Source organism: Cotesia typhae, unplaced genomic scaffold (assembly GCF_013202065.1).
Source record: "Cotesia typhae breed Kobodo isofemale line unplaced genomic scaffold, CoteBio_Ctyphae scaffold_152, whole genome shotgun sequence".
Classification (NCBI taxonomy): Eukaryota; Metazoa; Arthropoda; class Insecta; order Hymenoptera; family Braconidae; genus Cotesia; species Cotesia typhae.
In genome coordinates this window covers 3,125,975-3,151,490 of record NW_027423776.1, presented here as the reverse complement: position 1 = coordinate 3,151,490, position 25,516 = coordinate 3,125,975, and the positions used below count along the sequence as shown (strand labels likewise).

At 26.8% G+C, this 25,516-nt stretch overlaps 6 protein-coding genes across 11 annotated transcripts; 3 read left to right on the top strand and 3 right to left on the bottom strand.

Moving 5' to 3' along the window:
• Nucleotides 1-41: 41 nt before the first annotated feature.
• LOC141536348 (speckle-type POZ protein-like) lies at nt 42-3,034 on the bottom strand. Of its 3 annotated transcripts, XM_074256814.1 has the most exons (3): nt 2,710-3,034; nt 1,822-2,227; nt 43-1,723 (listed from the first exon to the last, which is right to left on the bottom strand). In XM_074256814.1, exon 3 carries the CDS (start codon nt 1,659-1,661, stop codon nt 723-725), a length of 939 nt encoding a protein of 312 aa, XP_074112915.1. In that variant the 5' UTR covers nt 1,662-1,723; nt 1,822-2,227; nt 2,710-3,034; the 3' UTR covers nt 43-722. The 3 variants fall into 3 exon arrangements, with proteins under 3 accessions (XP_074112914.1, XP_074112915.1, XP_074112913.1); XM_074256813.1 differs by having other exon boundaries at nt 42-1,744; nt 1,822-3,034; XM_074256812.1 differs by having other exon boundaries at nt 1,822-3,034.
• A 1,826-nt stretch (nt 3,035-4,860) lies between these two features.
• On the top strand, nt 4,861-8,371 carry LOC141535723 (outer mitochondrial transmembrane helix translocase). Its single transcript, XM_074255819.1, has 6 exons — nt 4,861-5,304; nt 5,400-5,630; nt 5,733-5,934; nt 7,331-7,527; nt 7,616-7,794; nt 7,876-8,371. The coding sequence occupies exons 1-6, from the start codon at nt 5,149-5,151 to the stop codon at nt 8,066-8,068; spliced, it is 1,158 nt and encodes a 385-aa protein (XP_074111920.1). The 5' UTR covers nt 4,861-5,148; the 3' UTR covers nt 8,069-8,371.
• Nucleotides 8,372-11,354: 2,983 nt separating this feature from the next.
• Nucleotides 11,355-17,484, top strand: LOC141536607 (protein FAN). Its single transcript, XM_074257249.1, is given in 17 exon segments — nt 11,355-11,589; nt 11,660-11,893; nt 12,739-12,931; nt 13,003-13,188; nt 13,263-13,334; nt 13,416-13,624; nt 13,701-13,863; nt 13,940-14,094; nt 14,345-14,523; nt 14,589-14,720; nt 14,797-14,997; nt 15,510-15,777; nt 15,873-15,955; nt 15,958-16,102; nt 16,186-16,274; nt 16,919-17,170; nt 17,259-17,484. Coding segments are annotated over 17 exon segments (2,670 nt in total). The 5' UTR covers nt 11,355-11,575; the 3' UTR covers nt 17,354-17,484.
• Nucleotides 17,485-17,530: 46 nt separating this feature from the next.
• Nucleotides 17,531-20,795, bottom strand: LOC141536608 (mitochondrial uncoupling protein Bmcp-like). Its single transcript, XM_074257251.1, is given in 8 exon segments — nt 17,531-17,724; nt 17,727-17,745; nt 18,494-18,564; nt 18,567-18,582; nt 18,669-18,848; nt 19,065-19,344; nt 20,051-20,198; nt 20,273-20,795. Coding segments are annotated over 8 exon segments (891 nt in total). The 5' UTR covers nt 20,346-20,795; the 3' UTR covers nt 17,531-17,620.
• LOC141536609 (centrosomal protein 20) lies at nt 19,420-25,400 on the top strand. Of its 4 annotated transcripts, XM_074257253.1 has the most exons (5): nt 22,803-23,101; nt 24,166-24,239; nt 24,689-24,733; nt 24,942-25,151; nt 25,232-25,400. In XM_074257253.1, the coding sequence occupies exons 3-5, from the start codon at nt 24,706-24,708 to the stop codon at nt 25,366-25,368; spliced, it is 375 nt and encodes a 124-aa protein (XP_074113354.1). In that variant the 5' UTR covers nt 22,803-23,101; nt 24,166-24,239; nt 24,689-24,705; the 3' UTR covers nt 25,369-25,400. The 4 variants fall into 4 exon arrangements, with proteins under 4 accessions (XP_074113356.1, XP_074113354.1, XP_074113353.1 ...); XM_074257255.1 differs by lacking the exons at nt 22,803-23,101; nt 24,166-24,239 and adding an exon at nt 19,420-19,778; XM_074257252.1 differs by lacking the exon at nt 24,166-24,239.
• LOC141536610 (M-phase phosphoprotein 6-like) lies at nt 21,507-22,521 on the bottom strand. Its single transcript, XM_074257256.1, has 3 exons — nt 22,314-22,521; nt 21,774-21,874; nt 21,507-21,704 (listed from the first exon to the last, which is right to left on the bottom strand). Exons 1-3 carry the CDS (start codon nt 22,317-22,319, stop codon nt 21,587-21,589), a joined length of 225 nt encoding a protein of 74 aa, XP_074113357.1. The 5' UTR covers nt 22,320-22,521; the 3' UTR covers nt 21,507-21,586.
• Nucleotides 25,401-25,516: the final 116 nt, after the last annotated feature.

The window sequence follows — 25,516 nt, the reverse complement described above, 5'->3', positions numbered from 1 at the left end:
AATGATTTACTGTGATTTTCCATTAAATTAAAAATAAAGTTAGAAAATTATTTCTAAAATTTTTGATAAAAAATGAAAATTCTCATCAAAATGGGATTAATAGGCTTATTGATCGACGGAAGGCTGCAGATCGGATCTTTATTTTATAAAATTTTCAACAATCTCATTGATGCACCGGACATCTACAATGCCTTTAAGTTTGTCACTAACGATCGAAAGCTCAGACATAACCGGCTATTGAAAATCACCAATTCAAGTCGAAACTACGTGATAAATGGATCAAGCAACAGAATCTCCAGCCTGGTGATCCCTGCATGACTCTGTAAACTTTTTTGGTGGCTCCTTCCAGACTTTTTGCTCTAATCTCAAGAAACACATTTTGCAATATTATTAATAACACTGTTAATTTTTTAGTTTTTTCTAAGCGTCCCCAAATAAACTTATTTCTGTGCAATTTTCGAGCCAAAATTTCAGAATTAAAAAATTTATAATTTAAAAAATATGTTAATTGTTGTATAATGCCGATTGGCGTTCAAATTGTTATATAAAAATAGAAAAATATATATTTATTCATACAATATTTATAAAAATATCCAGAAATATATATATCTCTAACCATAATTTACTCACAAAACGGTAACAAACACATAATTAATAGAGACAAAATGTTTTTTGATTTAATGCTCAATGATGGTAATTGAAAATAATTAATAAAATTATAATTAATCCATATCTTGGTCACTATCAAATGAACCATCATTCTCTGAGTTCTTCATTCCACTTTGTTCCAAAAAAAATTCCCATATTACTTTTGAATTGTTGACTTGCTTGATTGCATCAGTGAATTCAATGTCTTCTTTATTTTCAATCATAAATCTCATCGCATTCTTCTTAAAATCTACCAAATCATATTTATCAGTTGCTACAAGTATTTCAATCACATTATCAACGGTTAAGATTTTTATTAACTTGTTTTCGGAAAAATCTATCAATATTTTAACTTGATACTTAACAGCGAAAGAAAGTAATTTTAAGAGTAAGTTACTGTCGTCGTCTTTCTCAACTTTTTTGGTGTACAAAAATCTCAGTACTTCTTCAATAGTTACTTTATCAAATCCATTAAAGCTAATGGATTTTTTTCGCTTTTGCGTGTTAAACATTGTCTCCAGTACAGGACTGTTACTGCTTAGTACAATTTTATGAGCAGAAAATGTTTCATTCTCAACCTTTATAGTAACATCACTTAATTCGGATGAAAATAAATAGCTCTCCATTTTGTGTAGTATTGGAACATTAATATTTCCATACTTATTGCATCCTTCAAATTGTACTTTACAACTAATTGTATAGGGTCCTTTAGAATTAATGTCTTTAAATATTAATTCATCAGTGAATGATTTTGAACCCACCAATTTTGTACTTTGTATCTTACTATCTCCTATTTTCAGTTGAATGTCAAATGTTTCTTTGAGAGTTCCTATCTTCTTGACTTTCAAACGAGCTCCAGTATTCCGTTTGAAGTACATGCAAAATTTCAAATCATCATTATTAGGAAACTTGAAATATTCCGAAGCTACCCAATCAAAACTAGAACTTTTCTCATTCGGTAGATCCCACTTATACGTGATTTCACTAGAACTGTTGGTATTTTTACCTTCCATTTTAAAATTTTTAATTGGTTATGGATGTTTCTAATATTTCAAGCTTGAGAGTTTATAGCGTCCTATACAGAAAAAAAAAACAACTAATGTTATTATTCAAGAATAATATTCTTGAAATACAATTAAAACCTAAGTAATTATTTAAATGAATCGTATTTACTCAGTTTTCAATATTTTTAAAGGAATCGTTGAGATTTAAACCACGGAAAATAAATCGCTTTTGTGTTTTGTTTAATAGTATTAATAGTATAGGGATTGAGAAAGATGACCTTGACGCCACCTGCCGGGAAAAATGTAAAGCAAAGTGGTGGCAAGTGCTATACAAAACAATAACAAATTTATTAAATAAATTTTTTTTTTAATCTAATTGAAATAAATTTTGATAATGTCTTCGTCAAAAGCTGCCGATGCGAGGGTTTACCCCATCCTTGCGATTGACTAGTTTTACTAGCTGCAGAATCCGGTGAGTTAACGAAGTGTATTGCGGCACATATATGCTTGCATTGCTGCGCTACTCCAGTTTTACAGTTGCAGTTAGCACTTATAATATTTCGATTATCGTCAAGCTAAATATAATAATTTTTAAGTTACTGAAAGTTATTTAAACAATATAATTAGTATTAAAAATATAAATAATCTGTCAAGTTTTTTTATTTCATTAAAAACTGGAATAAAATTTACTTCTATACTTCGAAACTTTTATGAAAATTAATTTAGCAGATATCTTATAATTTTAAGAATTTTGTGAATAAATAAATTAAATCAAAGAACATGAGAAAAAAAATTGACGTTTAGAAAATTAAAAAAATAAAAAATCAAATTTTTTAGAAATAATTTTTTGGAACAAATTTATTTATTAAAAAAAATTAAAAAATGGTTAAGTGACTGCTAACTTTAATGTCATAAACTTTTTACTAGGTTTATATTTAATTATAAATTTTGTAAATTTATGAACATTAAAAATAATTTTAAATAAGCTTCGATGTAGCCAGATTTGTCATATTTTTAATATTGTATAAAATAATTGTTAGAATAATTAGTAACTAACATGAATTTTTATATTGTACACCTCGGAAACTTTGGTTTGAGCGACAACTGAGCAGGTTATGGTTGAGTGTTTATTTAAATCTTCTGTTTCCACAACGTTTAAAACGTGTCCTGACTCAAATAATTTTTTACCCTTGATGTCATTTTGACCCCTAATAAGGGTATTTTTGACCGGCAAGAACCCGAATTTAATTATTTTTTGCATTCTTAATGTCAACTAATACTGATTATTACATTGTGTACATCACTAAGCTTTATATTTATAACACCAGGGCGCTCCACTTTCAGCAGTAGTGCTGCCTCTACAGTTCTCTCTCAATCCCTATAGCGTCGTTCAGAATTCAAAAGTGTGCGCACGCAAACACGTTTCAAATTTCACTTTTATACAAAATTTAAATAATAGTAATTATCTTTAAATATTAAGTGATCGATTAAAATTTAATTTTATTAAACAAACTGAATTTACACTTTTATTATAAAAAGAACTGAAGGTATAAGATAAAAATCGTAATGCATAAAATAAAAACCAAAAGATATGAAAAGTGATCAAAGAACTGTAAGACTGTCTTTACAATACTAGCTCTTAACTTCTTCTGACGATGGTAGTTTCAAGTCTTTTTTTTCGACTTGACAACAACAAGTAGTAAGGGAAATTCAGGTCCTTGGTTGACTAAAATTGACATCAGTTGGAGGAACTACACCCTTATAAAATCTACCTGGGCGAAAATACTAAACTATGGTAGCACTCCTACACTGTCAAACATTTTGCGTCAATGCGTCAAAAAATTTTGTATTAAAAATTTTTATGTTAACAGCCGATCCCCTCTTTTTCTCGCATCGCACTCACTGCAGGAAACGGTACTATCCTTGTTGTACTCATGATTATAAAGCTATTGCAGTTTTATGTTTTTCTTTTAAACAAATGAGAATTTCGAATAAAACGCTTTGCTACGAAATAGCTAATTAAAAAATCTATTACGTAGCAGAGCGTTTTTTTTTTTAATTCTTCTTTGTCTTGGAGAGAAATACAAAGCTGCAATTGTGGATACCTGCTGTTAAATATTTAACACTTTTTTGCGTTAATTTAACACAATAAATGTTAAATTTACACATCAAAGTGTTAAATATTAAACACAAAAATTTTTAACACAAAAATATTCAAGAAACAGAATTCCAGTTGATGTAAATTATTAAAAATACAAGAAAATATCTAACTTGTATAAATAAAAAATTATATTGCATAAAATGTTGGTTTTTATACTTAACCAGAAATTTGAATAGCGTGCTAGGCGCGCGCTTTAATTTTGACCAATAAGGAATCAGGTCCCATTTTTTTGCAAGTTTCGACTATTGACTAACTTTACACTCTCATGTATTTTTATTGTAAGGATTGGAAGGATTTTATGCTTCGACTTACTTTTATACTTTTATACTTTTATACTCTAAAGCTTATAGAGTAGAAACTAAAGTAGAGGCTATTGAATAAAATACACGTAATTCATCAAAATTAAAAAACTCAGCGGTCCTCTTATTGCAATCGTCAGTTAATTGATTTTTGGACATGCGAAAAAATATACATAGCCTGATGATATTCGCCAATACATAAAGATGACATTAAAGTTAGCTGTCACTTGACAATTTTTTAATTTTTTTAACAAATAAATTTACTCAAAAAAATTATTTTAAAAAAATTGCATTTGTAGTTTTTTTAAATTTCTAAATGTCAATTTTTTTTTGCCATAATTTATTTGTTACAAAAACTCTTAAAATTATCAACTATCTGCTAAGTTAATTTTCATTACCTAAAGTCTTCTTGGGATGGAATTAGGGTTTCTTTGATTTGCTGATTTTCGTAACTCACTAACAGAATCATACAGAGAATGTGGTAAAATATCAAGAATTATTTAGGCCCATGTAAAAATATTTTAAAATTAGTGCCAATTATTACACCGCACATGCATATTACTGTTATATTGCTGTTTTTACCAATCGATTAATCGCAGCTGCGATTTAAAATATTTTAATATCGATTTCCACAATAACCGATTCAAAATTTTTCCATTTTTTCATTACGTATTTCGCATTGTCCTCGTGTTGAACCACAATAATTTAAACGTTTTGTTACGGTATTGTTTAGATATATACCATCTTAAATGATTATTGTATTTAACAACTAAAATTCATAATCTTTGTGCTTAAATCTAAAAAAATATCTCAAATTTGTAAAAAAACCGTAACGTTAATAAACAAAAAAAGTCAATTATCGGTTTGTGATTCCCATTTCTTAATGTAAAATTAATTTCGAATGTTTCAATTGATTTATGTGAATAATAAAAGTTACACGTTTAATCAATTTACAGTAAAATAAACATTTATGATTAAATCTAATTATTAAAGCAATAATACTTAAAATATATTTGTTAATTATTAGACTTGTAAAATGAGTCTTGCGGATGGTGGAACGTTATCACGCTATGAAATATTTTCATTAGTTGCAAAGTTATCGTTAATTACTGCATTTGGTTTTTTTGGCATGAGATGGATGATTAATCAAATTGATCCAATAACAAAAACCAGAAAAAAGACTCAAGAAAAGGTTTGATATAATTATTTACTTATTTACTATATCATTTTCATAAATAATTTCCTTATATTCTAACCTTAATATAACTTGTGTTTTTATTATTTTAGGCTAGAGAACAATTGGCAAAATTGGGAATTACTGCATCAATAGATACCTACCAATTAACTGAATATGAAATGTTGATTGCAGCTAATCTTATTGACCCTAAAGATATACCAGTATCATGGAATAATATTGGTGGGCTTGATACAATAATTCAAGAGCTCAAAGAAACTGTAATACTTCCAATTAGACGAAAAAAATTATTCGAAGATTCGAAATTAACACAAGCTCCTAAGGTATAAATATTAAAAATACATAAGTTATATGAAATAATTTTATTTATTTTATTAAAAAATCTAATATTATTGAAATTAATAAATTTTTCAATGTATTTAAAGGGTGTGCTTTTACATGGACCACCTGGATGTGGAAAAACAATGATTGCTAAAGCAACGGCTCGCGAAAGTGGCACTTGCTTTATCAATTTAGATGTGGGCATGCTTACTGATAAATGGTATGGAGAAAGTCAAAAATTAACCAACGCTGTATTTTCTCTAGCTGTAAAATTACAACCATGTATAATATTTATTGACGAAATTGGTAAGTTAAAAAAAATTATTTTATATATTTAGTCAATCATCATCATCTATATTATTAAGAAAATAAGTAAAATTTTGTGGTCAGTGTATTTATCTGATAAAATGGGTTTTTATGGTGAAATTTGGTATCCCTAGAAAAGTCTTGACCTGTAGTTGTGCCTTTTCAAGGTTTCATATCATTCTCATCAATAGTCAATTTATGACGATAAGTATTTAGGCTGCATTCGAAAATGTTCTATCTCTCGATACGTAATTAAGAAATGACCTTGTATATTGTGAACTATTGACATTTTTAAAGATATAAGATCACCCCGACATTACACTCATTGAGAACTTTCAAGGTAGTATCTCCACGAAAAGCATATTTCAAGAAACTTATGGAAATTTTTTTATCGAAAAATAAATATATTAATAATTCACCACAAAAATTTCAGATCAATTCACCTCACCGTTTTTGAGTAATTAAATTTCGAAATTGCATCTTTTACACGTAGAGGTATATTAGAGAGATGGTAAAGTTAGTATGAAATCTATTTGCATCACTCGAGTAGTACGGAAGATTTCATACTAACTTTACCATCTCCCTATATCTCCATACATGTAAAAAAATGCAATTTCGAAATTTAATTACTCAAAAACGGGGTGGTGAATTGATCTGAAATTTTTGTGGTGAATTATTAATATATTTATCTTTTGATAAAAAAAAATTCCATAAGTTTCTTGCAATATGTTTTTCGCGGAGGTACTACGCTAAGTACCCACATCAATTTTTCATATATTTTTATATATTATATATATTATGTTGTGGTAAAATGTAACTTTCGTGAAAAATCTTTTAAAATTGGAATTTTGAGTTCCGCTTTTTACAGGGGCTGTGTTTGGGCATTTCCTGAGATATTTTGGGGAGAGAGGATTTATTTGATTTTCATATAACTTTTAACAGCAGATTTAATTGGGCACTTTCGCCAAATTTTGAATTTTCAGCGGAAATGCCCAAACTAAGCTTCTGCTAAAAAATTCTATGAAAATCAAATAAATCCTCCCCTCAAAATATCTCAGGAAATGCCCAAACACTCCCCCTATTAAAAGCGGAATTTTAAAAGGTTCTTCACGGAAATTACATTTCGGCACACCCTAATATATATGTATATATGAAAAAAAATATATCAATATGCATGTGGGTACTCAAATGAAAGCTCGTGATGAGTGTAACATCGGGATGAGATTATATCTTTAAAAACGTCAATATTTAAGAAAGTACAATTCAATTTAATAAAAGTTATTATTTAATAAAGCAAAATTTTATTTATTTATAGTTCACAAGTCACGGCAGTCACATAGTGACTGCAAGGTTGCTAGTATTAAATAATTTAGTAAATTTAAATTAATATTTCTAGATTCATTTTTGAGAGTACGCAGCTCTCAAGATCATGAAGCAACTGCTATGATGAAAGCACAGTTTATGTCACTGTGGGATGGTTTAATCACTGATCCTTCGTGTACAGTAATTATAATGGGAGCAACTAACAGACCAAAAGATTTGGATCGCGCCATTCTCAGACGATTACCTGCCACATTTCACGTTGGCCTACCAGTCAGTATTTTTGACAATTATAATTAAATTTATTTATTTATTTAATTACAATTTACTGAGGTACTAATTTTAATACATTCTTTTATAGACTGTAGAACAACGCACAGAAATTCTGAAGCTTATTTTGAAAACTGAGCCTATCGATACAGACGTTGATATCGATAAATTATCTAAATTAACAGAAGGTTTCTCTGGATCTGATTTACATGAAATGTGCCGTACAGCATCATTGTATCGTGTTCGTGATTATTCACGAGAACACCCAAAGTAAGCTAAAAATTTTTGCATATTATATTTTTATTTTTAAAAGGATGTATTGAAGTATTAATTAAAAATATTTATTTGTAGCTCATTTCATGATATGTTAGAAAATGCTCACAGTGATGAAACTTTGGTGAACACAAATAGTAATGATGAAGAATATCACGATACTTTGCGGCCGATAGTCCACAATGATTTAATGACTGCATTTGAAAAGATGAGAATATCGAAAGTAAAAACAGGCAGTTTAAACAATATGTCTAGATTCGATTTAGATTAAATATTTAATTCTATAATAAGAATAATAATAAAAATATTTCATGTTAAAAATTTAATATATATTGTAAAAATGTTTAAGCCGTTTTTTAGGTTTAAATGCACCATTTTTTTACTTTTAATTTTACTGCTGCTTTTTTCTCCTAATATAAGATATTTCACTATTATTAATCAACTGATAATAATTTACATTGTTAATAGATTGTAAATTATTGTTTTAGGAAATTTATCTATATATTTAATTAATTAAGTATAAAACTGTAAATATTAATATTAGATTGAAAAATTATAAAAATTTTTAGGATTCACAAAAATTGTACGTGATGCCTTAATGACATTAAATTATATACTTAAAAATATATCTCATTAATTATTTCTCATACAAAATTCGTTTTTTTTTTTTTTTTTTTTTTTTTAATATTCTTACAAAGGAATTTTTTTACGTTCTCTAAAACGGAATGAGTAAATTTTATTGTCCAATCAATTTTGAAAATGAAGTTAGCCGACATTTAAAAATTTTTAATTGAAAAAGTTTCAATTAAATAATTTAAAAAAATTTTCATATGTAAAAACTTGAAAAACTACAAGTGCAATTTTTTAAAAATATCTTTTTAGTTGTAATTTAATTAATAAAAAAATCAAAAATTTTTAGACGTCTGCTAAACTTCAGTGTCATAATTAATTAAGTCAATTTGCTTTACATCGATTTTTTATAGATATCAAAAATTAATTGATTACTTATCATTTCGTTAAAAGAACAAAATTCACACAATTTTTTAATTTTATTTAACAAAAAAATTTGTTCCAAAAATTATTTTAACAAAATTGCATTTTTATTTTTTTTTTTTTTATTTCTACATATCAGTTTTTAAATAATTTGTTTCTTGTAATAATTTCTTTGTTTTTTTAAATTTTCAACGTAGGTCTGGCGACGCTATGACTTTCCCCGGCAACACTATGACTTTATTGTGTATTCTGTTAGCTTGTTATGATATGAAAAAGATACTTCTCATAGTGCTGGCGGGTGATGATAGTGTCATTTTCTTTGTCGTTATTTTTTATATATACTTTAATGACTATGACCCAACTGCTAGAATTGCAGATTTATTCAATTTCAAATCAAAACTGTTGGATAAATATAGCATACCGTATTTTTGTTCGAAGTTTTTACTTCCGACAGAATCTTGGATTTATTTCGTTCCGGATCCTTTAAAATTTGTTACTAAGCTAAGGGAAGCTGGGCCGCAGAGATATGGTCAATTATGATCATGTGGAAGAATACAGAATATCTTGTATGGATATGATGTCGCCCTTGTTAAACCAATCCGTTGCTCCCAACTTGGATATAGCTGTATATGAACGTTATAAAGGAAATATTTATGATCTCGGAAAGTTGATAGATGTTTTGTACACTACTGTAAATAATAAAAAACTATTTCATTCTTTATATAAAACACCGTCTGTAGGATTATTATGTAACGATCCTAACAGACCGGTATTGTAAATTAAGTTAAAATTATTTTTAAGATTATAATTATTTAAATGTTTTCTAATTTGAAAAAGTATTTTAGTAGTTCTAACAAAGATGAATGCAAAGGGAATTGTTATGAGTGTTATTACCATCGTGATTTTTGTCACCCAAGAAACAAGGAGTCTGCCAACAACCGTTTCGATTGCGGATGTTATGCCAATGGACGGTACAACTCCAATTCCACTAATAAATGCAAATGCTTCAAAGGACACACTCATTAACGACGGATGCTATGACATCAACTCTGTTACTATCTGCCCTACCACGTTGAAGGCTAACACTACGACCGGACCTTCTTTTGTACGAGAATGCCAGACTTTTGGTGGTTTTACAATATGCCAAAATGTACGTCCAACAACGATAAGATCAGTCATGCCTTGTTATGAACCAATTTACGTTGATAACTTTCTAAATATGACATGTTTATCTGGTACTTTCGACGAGGGAAGGTTTGTAGGAATAGTTAAGTGCTTATGTCACTAGTGCACTCACAAATGGACACGCTTGGGAGGTAGTTCTTGCACTATCGAGAAGAAACCTAAACGCCATATAATTGCCTGCGTATTTGGTGGTCCTAGATACGGGGACAATTGTTGGTATAATACTCCTGAGCAGGAAGCCTGGTGGACTGATCGTGAAAATGATGTGACTAGAGCTCTTGCATCCGGGAAAGTTGAAGTGGATATTGACACCAATTCGCTTAAATACTGCATAAATGAAAATTGTATGTTTTACAATTCTATACCCGTGGTGGGCTGGAGCGTTGTTTCCATCATGTCTCTTGTGTTCGGTGTTTCTGTTTGTGTTTGTCTTGCTGTGTATATAGTCATTAAATGTTGTTGTTGCTGCTAGAGCTACTGTAGAGTTAGGTTAGGTTAGTTTTAAGGGTATAAATTTAAATATGACTGGTGAGAAAGACAAATTAACTAGTAAATTACCAGTAACTAAAGGAGATTACTTCGACGCAAAAAGAGAGTACGATTCCGGCGCTACAACATCCACTTTGGATAGCAATAAGATATTTAGAAACCCGGAAGTTAATCGTGAAATAATGGCTGGTAGATACAATCCTTACCCAGCATATATGGAGATGATGTCAAGACATAGATTTGCTCGCTATGATGAGTTCTGGAGACTGGTCTCTAGTAGAATTCAGTTCTTTGTGAAAGCATCTAGAGATGATTATAGACGTGATTTTGACAGCATCATCTTATGTGCTCCATTTTCTATAACTTCTAGATTTCCTAATGATAGGTTGTACATAGATCTAGATAATCCTCGTCTTATTATTAAACTTGATAAGATCTTTGCTGCCATAGATATGCCCGATAGGTTCAATGAAAAAGAAGGTGTGTTGCCTCCTAACATCAATGATTCCAAAAGAAGTTTTGACGTTACTACTAGTTGGTTGCGTCTTACTTTGGCTGGAGTTAAAGAATGTGACATGCTCACATATGGCATCTATTCTAGAGAATCTTTCGAGGCAAAATATGGTTTAAATTGGGCATGACGCAAGTGCAAGTGTCGAAAATCTTGCAGATGTCGACGTTAACTTGTTGATTTGAGTTATTACGTTTCCAAACACGTATATAATAATTTAGTTTTAAATTAGTATGTAAGAGTGACGCCAGTTAAACCTAGAGTACGGTTGCTCTTATTAGTTATATCACGAGATGTTACATATATACAAGTGAAACTGTTTTTGTTCGGATTAATGTATATACATGTATATATATATATATATATATATATATATCAGTGGTTCTCAAACAAAGAAAAAGAGCCAACATCTTGTAAGATGTAGTTGACATAAGTTATAAATTTTATTTCTATCATAATTATAAATAATTAAATCTTGTGAAAATAATTTCATTGTAAATAAATAAACAAACAAAAAGATCAATAAAGTTGTTCAGTAGAAACGTCGAACAGTTCATATTATTAAGGTTATAAAAAATGATAAATAAATAAACGTCAAGAATGGACAAAGAACGGTAAATTTTTTGAAAAGTTTTTAATTTTTAAATTAGTTATTTGTATATTTATTTTATAAATTTATTTTAGATTTTCTATGCTGCTGTTGGAGCCAGGTGAAATTTTTTTTGAAGATTACAGTGTTCGAATAAAATTAAATCAAATATCAGATGCTGAAAAGTATGACTGGATGGATGGGCGATTAAAATTATGCTCGAAATCATTAGTATTTGTTAATAAAGATATTAATGAACCACTTATAAAACTTCAAATGAAGGAAATTATATCAGTTGAATGTATCAAAGATGAAAATAACGAATCAGGGTAAATAGTTTTTTTTTTTCTTTCATAATTTCTTATAATACTGAAGTTAGCAGTCAGCTGTTAATTTTAAAAATTTTTTCAATAAATCAATTACAATAAAAAAAATGTTTCTAAAAATTTTCTCTTGTAATTTTTATTAATTTTTACATGTGAAACTTTTTAATTTAATTTTTTTTATAATAATTTAATTGCTGTAAATATCTTAAAAAATTTTTATATCTGTCAACTTCAGTGTCATAATTTCTTGCAGTATGATGGTAAAGATTTATTTTTCTTAACATAATGCTCAATTTATCACAAAATCAAAAAGATCTCAAGATGATATAAGCATTCCCAGATATCTGACAATTTTCTTAATTTTTCATGATAAATTAATAATACTGAAGTTAGCGGCCAATTGTCAATTTTAAAAATTTTTTAAATAAATTAATTACAATAAAAAAATGTTTCCAAAAATTTTCATTTGTAATTTTTATTAATTTTCTCATGTGAAACTTTTTAATTAAATTGAATTTTTAATAATTTAATTGCTATAAAATTCCAAAAAATTTTTAATATCTGTCAACTTCAGTGTTATACAAAGTATTGGAAAAAAAAATTTTTTTAATTTTTCATATGGAAACTGTCAAAAACTATGAATGCAATCTTTAAAAATATTTTCTAAGTATTAATTTGTTAACTTGAATTATAAGAAAAAAATATTGTGTGATCTCTACTGATTTGAGCTCATGTGTCTAGATGATTTTTAAGGTCTTGCACAAACTTTCATTCTAAATGTCGTTAGTTTATCAATTGAAAATATTTAATTTATTAACATAATTAACAAATTTTTAACACTTTTCCAGAAACGTGCTGACTATCGCGTGTAAACAATATGCTGAAATGCTTAGAGGAAATCGTTTAGAACCGTATAAATTTGTACATAAAAAAGTAAACTTTTTATTATCATTTAATTATGCTAATCCAGACGATTGTCTTCCACATATCATGCAACTTTTGCGAGCATCAACATTGCCTACGGCTGAACAAAACGCTATGGTTATTAAAGTTTACTTCAAATATGAGATTGTTATTAATATTAATTTAATAATATTAATTATGATTTTCAGATAATGACTATCGTACATTCAAGACAGTCGAGATTTAATTTTGATACATCTTGGCTTGAAGATTTATATGAACAAGTTGTATTTGAAGTACAAGCTAGTAAAGTATTACCTCTAATTATTAATCCTGGAAGAGTTTTATTGACAAATTCGCGAATATATTTCCAGCCATATAATAATTTAGATCAGGTTTTGTAATTTTTTTATCATGTGTAATATTTTTAATTTGTTAAACAAATATTAATATGTTCATTTTTTTGCAGCATCCAGTTTTAAAAATAAATATTAAAAATGTTAAGAATATTATAAAAAGAAGATTTTTATTACGTCCAATTGTAAGAATTTATTGCTAATCAACTGTTAAAAGTAGAAGTTAAAAGCGTTAGAATAAAAAAAAATATATATATTTTTTATAGGGATTAGAAATAAAATGGACCAAACTTCCTGAAAATAAAGTTGAATATTTATTTTTATCAGTAAAAAGTCAAGAGGATCGTGATAAACTTTATGAAAATTTATTAAATCAGCCAGATCTTGAGCTTGAAATTGTGCCACAAAACCAAATGACAATACAATGGCAAAATGGAGCTTTATCTAATTATGAGTATCTTTTATACATTAATAGGTAATTATTAACCAGAAAAAATAAAAACATTCTAATCTTCATGAGGGAAAAACTTTTTAATATTTTATTCTTGTAGTTTAGCTGATCGAACATTTCATGATTTAACACAATATCCTGTAATGCCATGGATTCTCCAGGATTATTCATCACCTACTATAGATTTCAATGATCCAAAAAATTATCGTGATTTAACCAAACCTATCGGTGCCTTAGAACCGAGTAGATTAGAACGATTAAAAGTATATCGATCATTCTATTCATCTTGATGTTAATTAATTGATTGATAACAATAATCATAAAACTTATTTTTCACAGGAAAGATATGACGAAATGTCTGGTAAAAATTTTTTGTATGGATCTCACTACAGCGCACCTGGATTCGTATTATTTTATCTAGTAAGGAAATATCCTCAGTACATGTTATGTCTTCAAAACGGTAGATTTGATCATCCTGATCGAATGTTTAACAAGTAAGTAAACGTATAGAAAATACTAAAAAATCTATTTCTATGTCTTCGCTTTTGCTTTGGTTGAAGTAAAAAAAAAAAAACATTAAAAATAAAATTAAAAATTGAAAATCAAAAGGGTAATTAAAAAAAAAAAAAAAAAAGGAGGGGGTTTAGAGTTAGAATAATTTTTTCAACAAATCTGTGGTTGCTTCATTAACTCAGCAGAATCAATTTGTTGTTACGCTCGTTAACAAGAAAAAAACACCGACAGTGTAGCGGACGTGTGGAAAAATGTATTGGCAAATATGTCTGACTTCAAAGAACTTGTTCCTGAGTTTTATGATCCAAGTAACAATGGTGACTTCCTCGTCAATACTTATGGTATTGATTTTGGATTTCGTTTTGATGGGACCAAAGTTAACGATGTCTTGCTACCACCTTGGGCAAATGGTAAAATTTTCAAGTGAAAACTAAGTAGATATATAACAGAGTTAGATTCATAACAATATTTTTAGGACCTGGTGATTTTGTTAAAAAATTACGAGATGCTTTGGAAAGTAATTGGGTATCCGAAAATCTTCACCACTGGATTGATTTAATTTTTGGTTACAAACAAAGAGGCGCAGAAGCTGAAAAAGCCAATAATGGTAAAATATATCTAGTACAATATTATGAATAGTTGATATAAAATCAAAATTTTAATTTAACAATTTAAAATTGCAGTATTCTTTCATCTGTGTTACGAAGGAGCTGTAAACTTAGATACCATTCAAGACATTAATGATCGTCATGCTTTAGAAGTCCAAATCATGGAATTTGGACAAATTCCTAAACAAGTTTTTACATTACCTCATCCAAAACGTCTTGTTAATACGATTAACTTATTGGCTGACTTATCATTAAGTCGATCGGTTTTGATGAGTGGTAAAAAAATTTTAATTACAGAGAATATCGCGTTACAGATGCCATAAGGGCGTATAAAAATTATACGCCCTTATGGCACTCAGGAACCACAAGGGCGTATAATAAGAATTCTGTTTTTTTTCAAGTCCAAAAAAATTTTTAGTTTGAAAAAAAATTTTTTTGCTTTTCTACACGTTTCATACAAAAATACATTAATTTCCGAAAAAAAATTTTTTTTGGGAACCGACGTATTTTTGTGTGAAACGTGTAAAAATGCAAAAAAATTTGTTGGACAAAAAAAAAGAATTTTTATTATACGCCCTTATGGCATCCGAGGTGGTTCCCGAGAGCCAAAAGGGCGTATAAATTTTTTTAGCATTTTTTCACATTTCGGACAATACTAAGTCGATTGCCGAAAAAAATTTTTTTATACGCCCTTATGGCTTTTCACAGGGACCTTTTGCCGGTATACGCCCTTTTAGCATCTGGAACGCGATATTTCATTTATAATTATAATAAAATTTTATTTATAGAAAGCAAAGAAGAAGCGAACAATTTATCGCTTGAGCAATATATTATATTTTCTTCCCACAAAGATGTAATAAGTAACATAAATTTTATGAGCGATCCAGAAAATATTGCATCAGTTGGGCACGATGGTGTATTAAAAATTTACTCAATGAGTACTAAAAAATTAACACGAAGCATATCACTATCAAATTTACCTTTATCTTCGTGTATATTTTATAAAACTAAAAATAATCAAAGCATCTTAGTTGTTGGATCATGGGATAATACATTGTAAGTAATTTTAATATTTCAATTAAAAAAAGTAATTTATGTTGTATTATTAATTAAATTATATCAGAAAATAAAATATTTAAAAATTATTGCAGGATATTTTATGATGTAGAGTTTGGTAAAATAATTGACGTTCTCATGGGACATGAAGATGCAGTATCATCATTAGAACTTAGTCCGACAAAAATATTTTCATCTCTGGATCTTGGGATTGTACTGTAAAAATATGGCACAGCTATGAATCTGGTACAAAAATTAAACCACATGAGTGTTTAATTGCTCAACTTGATCACGACTCAAAAGTTACCTGCTTAAGTATTTCAAAGTATACCATTTTTTTTATAATCATAATCTAATATTTTAAATAAATAAATAATTTGCTCTAATTAAAACATTTTTTATAACTAGAGATGAAAAATTATTGGTATCAGGCACCGAAGATGGTGAAATTTTTTTATGGAACATGGATACTTATAATTTACATTTTATGGTGAAAGGTAATAAATTTTTAGGTTGCGGTCAATCAGTCAGATCGACAGCATTTCGAATTATCAAAACTCTAGAAAATTTTAAATTCCGCTACATTCAAAGTTTATAAAATACATTAGCTTAAATAGAATATCAGCCGAAAAACAATTTTGTAAATTATAAAACACCGAGCTCTTGAATATAGATAAACATAAATCTTATATTCCTCAAGAGTTAAAATTAATTTAATTTCGAAAAAGGTTCGTTCCGACCTATATTCATCCGAATAATGATACGGCCGAAAATTACTCATCCAAATAAATATATATTTACATTTTTCGGCTAAATGAGTGTTCATCTGTTCATTCATTTTGGCGTAAAATTTTCGTTGTTATGTTTTTTAATTTATTGAGACTTTGTGACTTTAAAAGATTCTATTAATATAGCTTTAGTTTTTTCCTCTATTCAACATTATATTTTTCGGAATTTAAAAATTTGTAAAATTAATTATTTTAAATTACATTTTATATCAACTTTGCAAGTTCTAATAATTTATTAATTCGGAATGTTGTCAGTCTGACTAGTTGACTGCAACCCAAATTTTTTTCATTCAAATAATATATTGTAGGAAATAATAATTAAACTTATTTAAATGAATCATAATTTTTTTAAGATCATGAGTCGAAAATCAATGCTATGACATTTGATGCAGAATGTAAAAATATAATTTCATGTGCAAGTGACAAATTAATAAATGTATTTGATATTCAAACGAGTACGAGAATATACAGTACGTCATTAGATAATGAACCGATGGCTTTCGGTTGGAACGGTCCATTACTGTTAGTAGGTGATAATCAAGGCTATCTTTCGCTTTGGGATTCGCATGGAGCTTCGTTTAGATCCAAAATTCAATGTCATAAAGGTCAGTGGAATATAAACACATATATATTATTAGCAAGTATTAAATCAATTTTATATATTTGAAATCAAATTATATTTTTTATTTTTAGGACCATTAACAGCAATAATAATTACAATAGACAACAAATTTGTAATAACTGGCGGTAATGACAAAAAAATTATTGTGTGGAATTGGCGTCAGTAATAAAAATTAATCCTAAAATAAGTAAATTGACTATATTTAAATTATCGTTTTTTCCCTGTTATAATTTTCTATTTGAATTAATATTATTTGTACACTATTATTCATAAAATACATTATATTTGTTATAAGTACATTTTGTGATTTATTTGATTAATCTTAGCAAAAAATATACACGTATTATCTTTTATTATCATTTAGTTTATTAATTTAAAACTTAATAAATATAATTAGAGTAATTTTTCTATTTTTACAGGTACTCGTGTTTATTTAAAAGAGAGGTAATTTTTTTAACTGTTCATAAGTTATAAAGAATATAATATTCCATGGGCCCATACGCAGAAATGTTGGCACAAAACCTTTGTACAATGCTAAAAACCTTCATTTTTACTTGTCTGTAAAATAATAATTTTACATTATTAGTAAATTTATAAAAAAAGAAAACTATCATTATTATTAACAACGAAGTAAACTCGAGTTATATAAATTATTTCGTTTTTATGTTGATTTAATATTCTTTTAATTCAGCGACGTTTCGCCACTAACCGTGGCTTTCTCAGGCATCTACAAACAATATACCACATATTATGACAAAATTTTTAAACTTTCTCAAGAAAGTTTTAAGAAAAATTCTAAAGTCTGTATTGTAAATATTAAAAAAAAAATTGTAATAATATGAGGTATGTCGTCTGTAGATGCCTGAGGAAGCCACGGTTGGTGGCGAAACGTCGCTGAATTTAAAGAATAATAAATCAACATAAAAATGAGATGATCTATATAATATATAATATCCTCGGGTGAATATATATAATAATTAAAAATTTATGACGACAATTTTAGTTAGAATTATGGAAAGATGTTATTTTTTACTCAGTGAAACTTTTTCGGCAACCGAAAAAATAACATCTTTACATAATCTTAACTAAAATTGTTGTTAAAAATTTTTAATCATTATATATATTCACCCGAGGATAGTATGAGTGCTCATACCGGCAATAGTGTGATGAAAATAGTTAATAAATAAAAATTGAATTAGTCTATTATCATTTGGATCGGGAAAGTTGGCTTACAATAATAAATGCTCTTTAATAAGTAAAATCACCGATCTTAGAAATACTGTTGAATTATTATGATTATTATTACCTTTATAAAACAATCTATACTGCCTTTATATATATGAGGTGAAGACGTACCATTGGTTTTATGCAAACGTTTTGATTCATTAATCGTGTCTGAAATATGTATATTAATTTATAAAATTAATTAATTAAACTAAAAAGTAAATTGATTTAAATTTCCCACAATATTTAAAACTTACTCGTATGACATCAATAGGTGTCGAAGCAATCGCACTTGCTGTACTAGCTGTAAAGCTTGAAAAAAAATGATTACTGACACTGTCTCCAATATGAGGTATCAAAAAATATTTCATTAAATCATAAATGGGCAGCTCCACTGCCGCAATAATTGCTGCTCTTTGAGAAGTAGGTCCAACCCCCTAAATATCAATAAAATAATAATTAAAAAATTGAAAATTTATAAATTATTAATAATAATGTTTAGCCTTAGCCTCATTAATGATGTACAAAATTCTAATACTACGTTAAAGAGGAATATTTGATGCCAGGATATTTGTTAGTAGATAAATTCATAGGATAATTGGAATTAATAAACCTTTGTACGCATAATTAAATAATAAAGCATAAGCTTTTACCCTCCATAAACCGCGAACACCTTCATGTTTATATACTTCATGGAAGCAACCATATAAAGATAGATTTCCTTGATTACCATTGACTTGCATACGAACTTTCACCACATCTGTTGGATTAGCAATAGCACTGGATATAGATCCTGCTATTGCTGCACAAATAACATTTATCAATACTAATTGTTCAGTTCCCCATTTTTCTACTGCCATTTGCTTAAGTGAATAATACGTGCCGAATTTTATCGTTCCATACGTTGCTTGCCTCAAAATAGCAGAACTGATCCTGTTGTGAGTTAAAAAATGAATAAAAAAAAAAGAAAAAGTTGTGAATTAACTATTAATAAACTAAAAATGTAACTTGAGAAAAATTACTTAATTGAAGTAAAACCAAATGTAGTTATAAGCACATTAAAATCATTAATTTGATTTTTTTTTTTTTTTTATTAATGATAAGGCTTAGTAACTATTACCGCTTTTACTTACAAAATAATATTTCAATAAATAATAAAATGTGCACCTAAATAAAATTTTTATAAATGTCTGATGAAGAGTGGGAATAACTTACGGTTGGAGAAAAGTCGGACGGGAATTCATAAAGAGTAGAATCAAGTGCAGGAATATTAGCTGTGATCTTTATACATACTGATAAATCATCTATATCATCACTTTAGAAGCTATTCTAGACCACAATCATCATTTTATGCCATGTTTTTTCAGGTAAATCATTTCATTTATTAATTATTAATTAGACTTTTGATTTTGCAGAAGCTACCACATTGTGGATTTTTATTTGTAACTACGAATAAATCGCTATTATCCCGAGATTATTTTTTAATATTATTATTTTTATGTATTAAATTAAAAATACAAAACTTTCCATCAGACTATTTTTGTTTTTTATATACTAATTTAGAAATATATTTTTTTCAATATTTATACTTTTAAGTGCAGGGAAATAAATTATATTTATTATTAGATGAAAAACTTACCCGCAATATAGGGATTGAAATCCTTCATGTTTGATCATTTGAAATAATGCATCAACCATACCAGAATACTTTAAATTAGCATGTGTTTTATCTAATTTCTGACCTTGAACTTGTAATCGCGTTTTAGTTGTATCTAATGGAAATGTACCTTGAAAAATAAATAAAAAAGTTGATAATTAAAAATTCATTTGACATAAACAATAATTAATTTTTTAATTTTACCTAACTCTGCAATAATTGAAGCTAAACCTCCATAAATAAAAGGTTTTATTCCAACTGGTTTATTTTCACCCATAACAATTAGTATTTTTAGTTATTTATAAATATAAAATTAATTTGAATTAGTTTTTAGTTTATTTCTCACGTACGCTTATAAATAATGGACTTTTAGGTTAACCATAATCATCGGCTACATATTTTTTTAAACATTGTTGATTAAAATTTAAAAATATTCTAATACTTTACAATAAATATATTTTCATAACGAATTTCAATAAATACTTATTTTTAATTGTCAATAATGATAAGAAATAAATAAATTTTTTTTATCTAGCACTATTTACACTAATTTTGTAATGTGGATGGATTTTGTCGTTTGAGACAGGCGCGTTGAGAAACGTTGAACCGCAGTAAGAAGTTTTTACAGTTGGTTAAAAAACTTGGCTGAAGATAAACAAGAATTCTAATAAAAGCCATTTAATTGTTAAAAATTGCGCCAAATACGGGTTCACAAAATTATTCAAATAAATGATAGTCTAAAAAATTAAAAAAAAAAAAAAAAATGCTTTAACAAAAAATCAAACTAAAAAGTAGAAAATACTTTGAAATAAGTTTATTAAAAAAATAGTGATTAAAAAAAATTCATATTATCGTAAAACAGCGTAAAGATAGTTTAATATCAATTGTGCGATTGTTATAAATATTTTATTATTAAAAAAAAAGTTTTTAATAAAAAAAAAAAGGATAAAAAATAACCAAGTAACGATTACAATTTTTAAAAATCAAAAAAAATTTTGTGGCAAATTGAAAATTAAAAATACAAATTTTTAAACGGATAAAATATTAAAAATCGATTTTTTAATATTTTAAAATATTAGTTTTAGTTTATGAATTTTTAATAATAGAATACAATTTTTTTAATAGTCGCGAGAAGAATATGTACACTTAGAAAAACAGGAGAATTATAATAATACTGAAGTTAGCCGTCAGCTGTCAATTTTAAACATTTTTATAACATATCAATTATAATACAAACATGCTTCTAAAAATTTTCACTTGTAATTTTTATTAATTTTCACATGTGAAATTTTTTCATTAAATTTTTTTTAACTTCATTATTAAAAAAATCTAAAAAAATTTCTAATGTCTGTCAACTTTAATGTCATGAATTATATGTATTACTTCGAAAGAGATCATTTTCATTTTTTACAGTCTGAATAATCAATTCAGCGCTCTGTAGCTTTAAATTTAATGATCAATATTTATTGTACTATGGAAAATTTCTACACTTCACTCATTATTTTAAATTTTACACATTTATACTACTTGTTTCCCAGTAAATTTTTCAATTTCAGGATTCATTCCACGATAACTCAGCCTTCCATCTACTAACTGTTCACATAACACGTAACTTGATTCCATTATATATTTCCCACTAAAAATTATAAATAAATAATTTTCGGTTTTGATTAATATAATAAAAATAAACAACTTTATAACTTACGATTCTTTTTTCATTTTTGTCGTCAATTGGTTTTCAAAATATTTTTCTCCTTCCATTTGAAATTGTTCTTTGTCAACCTTTTCTTTTGTTGTTTTCATAAACTAAAAAAAAGTATTATTCAATTAGTTTAAATAAAAATAAGAATTAGTTTTAATTATTTGAAAATGTCAGAATAACGTCAATTGTCTATCACCGAAAATAAAAAATATTCAATCATAATATTGGCACTGAAATTAGTAGATATTTGACAATTTTTTATATATCTTAAAAAATAAATTAGGTCTAGAAAATTATTAAAAAAAAAGTTTTGTTTACTACTTTTCAGGACTTCTAAAGATAAAATTTTTTAAATAAACTATTCTTGCTCTAATTTATTTGTTAGAAAAATTCTAAAAATTATCAGACGTCTCTCAATTTTAGTATCATTTATAATTGACTAAAAAATAACTTTTTGACAAATTTAAATTATTAATTTTGTTGAAATATATTAATTTTTATGATTTTCAAAGAAATATTTTATAAACATCAAATTATATTTACCTTCATTTGTAAAATACTCTTCGATAATTATACTTTCTCCATTTTTGTTTTTTAATAGTTTCTAAAGTTATTATTGATTTCTAATTAATTGTAATTTTAATTATTTAAAACTTTAAATATTGATAATAATATTTTTTCGGTTAAATTCCTAAACAAATAACATGTTTATAACCTTTACTCCATATATGTATTTTATCGAGCCCATATGTCACCGAGTCAAAAATATTCAACCTAAAATTTTTACTAACTAGAAACGAAAAGAGCCGAAGTATACCGAATCCGGTATTAGCTGTTTCGATTATATACAACGTACGCAACTCATACTGGCGGGGTAATTCAAATAAAATTTGAATTATTCAAACAGTATAAAAACATGAATTTCCTGATAAATTTTTTTTTATTTGAAATTTGGTAAACCTTTAGACATATTGTCAGGATTAAAAATTCTTTTGAAAAAGAATCTAATAATAGTATAGTATTTATTTTCAGATGTACAGATTTTTTTAAAAACATTCCCTTCCCCTTTCGACATAAATATTAATATCACATCAGTTAAACATTTATCATTTAAATAATTAGATAATAGAAGTAATAATAATAGTGACTTAAGTAATTTTAAATATAAATATAAACTCTGATTCAATTACACACTTTATCTAAATCCCATGCATCTGCAGTCCTTCTCAACGTCACTGTCCGGTGAATTGATTTTGTATTCGATTACTTTGAATAGAAGACAGATCTCAATGTTTGGTGGTCTTCTCAGCAATTCTTTGAATGAAAATGAAGTAAGCCGACATTTTTTAATTTTTAGAAATTTTTAATTGAAAAAAAAAATTTCACATGTAAAAAACTTGAAAAACTACAAGTGCAATTTTTTAAAAATATCCTTTAAGTTGTAATTTAATTAATAAAAAAAATCAAAAATTTTTAGGCGTCTGCTAACTTCAGTATCATATTCTTTGACCAGGAATTGAAGGGAAAAAGAAACTATTATTATGTAAATATTAATCCTAAATAATACTGAAGTTAGCAGTCAGCTGTCAATTTAAAAAATTTTAATAACAAATCAATTACAATAAAAATGCTGATTTTAAAATTTTTTTCCCCTCCGGGTGTAAAGCGTCAACTTTAGCCCCGCTGCGCTAAACAAAGTTTCCGCTTTACACCTTCGTCAGGGAAAAAAATAGTATACACTCCTCGGGAAGTAAATAAGAAAGCCTCAGATCACATGTTTGTTGACCTCGGCTTCGCCTCGGCCAACAATTACATGTGATCTGAGACATTTCTTACTTTACTTCCCTCGGTGTGTAATATACTATTTATTGTCTGTCAACTTCAGTGTCATAATCCTAGTCGTAAAAGTTCTATAAAATAGGATTGTTAAAATTTACATTGTTTTGAATCCACCACATGTCAATCAACTATATTGTTTACAATGATACTGAAATTGAGAGACATCTGATAATTTTAAGAATTTTTTTACTAAACAAATTATAGCAAGAAAATTTTAATTAAAAATTTCATCTTAGAAGCTCTGAAAAATTAGAAATTACATTTTTATAAATAATTTTCTATGCGTAGTTTATTTTCAAGAAAAATCAAAAAATTTTCAAGTGTCTGCTAACTTCAACCTCATTGTTTACAACCATCTATTTATAATTGAGCCGACTTCATAATACTGCAATATACTCAAAGCAAATGTATACCGATGATTACACTTCTTATTACAAATACTTTTAGGAAAATAAAAGTTTTAAAATTTATACAATGAAAAGATTAAATATTGCTAATTATATCAAGACAAGAAAATACATCAAAATGTTATTGAATTTTTAATCGATTTTTTTAGCACCATGACAGCTGACTTTTTTGTTTTTATATTGCACCTGGTACTTGAACGCTTTAACGTCCGTCAGCCGGCAGGTAAAAAGATTATCGATTATACTAGAAAGAATAACTAAAACTATCATCAAAACTATTACTTTAATTAAATAAATTCATTTCCGGACAACTTATTTAATAATTATTTTTGAAAAATATAATTGAAAATTTAATAGGTAATAGTACTTTTAAAAAGTACACTCAGTATATAATTAATAATTTTTTAATGACATTAAATTTAGCTGTCACTTCACAATTGTTTTAGTTTTTTTTAACAAATTAATTATAACAAACAAAAAAATTATTAAAAAAATGAATTTGTAGAAATTTTAACAAATTAAAAATGCAATTTTTTAAAAACAAATTTTTTGTTAAAGAAAATTAAAAAATTGTCAAGTGACTGCTAACTTTAATGTCATAATTTTTTAGTATAAATCATCTGATAATTGATATAAAATTGACATTTAATTGAATTCTTTCATTTGTTACAGATATAATTTGAAAAATAATGACTACGGAAAAAGATTTAATAAACGGTATTTCTTTTTTAATATTTATAATGATTAATCTTTAAAATTGTATACAATTATTAATAATTTATTAGGGTTAATTATTTATTTAATAAATATTTTATCTCATTTTATGAATGAAATAATATTTCAGTTATTTTTTTAATTTTTCTAACAAGTTTGTAAATTTTTCTATTTTAATATATTACTAAAATGTTTTTGTTTTTATTGACAGCTGTACGAGATTCATTAGAAGCTGATGGAAAACTTCGATGTATTAAAGCTGAAATGCGAAGTGAAGTGCTTAAATTGTTGGACCATTCATCAAAGTCAAGCAGAACAAATAAATGCGAAATGCCGAGTGACGTATTGCTACTAAACGAACTGATCAGAGAATATTTTGATTGGATTGGTTACAAATATACTTTGAACGTTTTTATGTCTGGTATTTTATATTTATCTAAATATTATTAGACAAACGTAAATGTAATTTAACAAAATTTCTAAAATTTAATAAAATTTCAGAGTGTGATTCCAAAAAACAATCATTAGACCGGTCTCTGGCAGCACAAAGTCTAGGTATTGAAGACAATGAAGGAACAAAAAAGCTGCCACTACTTTTTTGTCTGACTGAAACATTTAAAAAACTTAAAAATACTTAATTAATAAATATATATCAAATATTATGATTTATACAACTTTAAATAATAACATTAATAAACAGTTTAAAAGTAATGTAGTTTTTATTAATTTATTTAAATACGGACAAGATGTTATGAAAGTACAATCGATTTTGTTTAAGTTCAACTG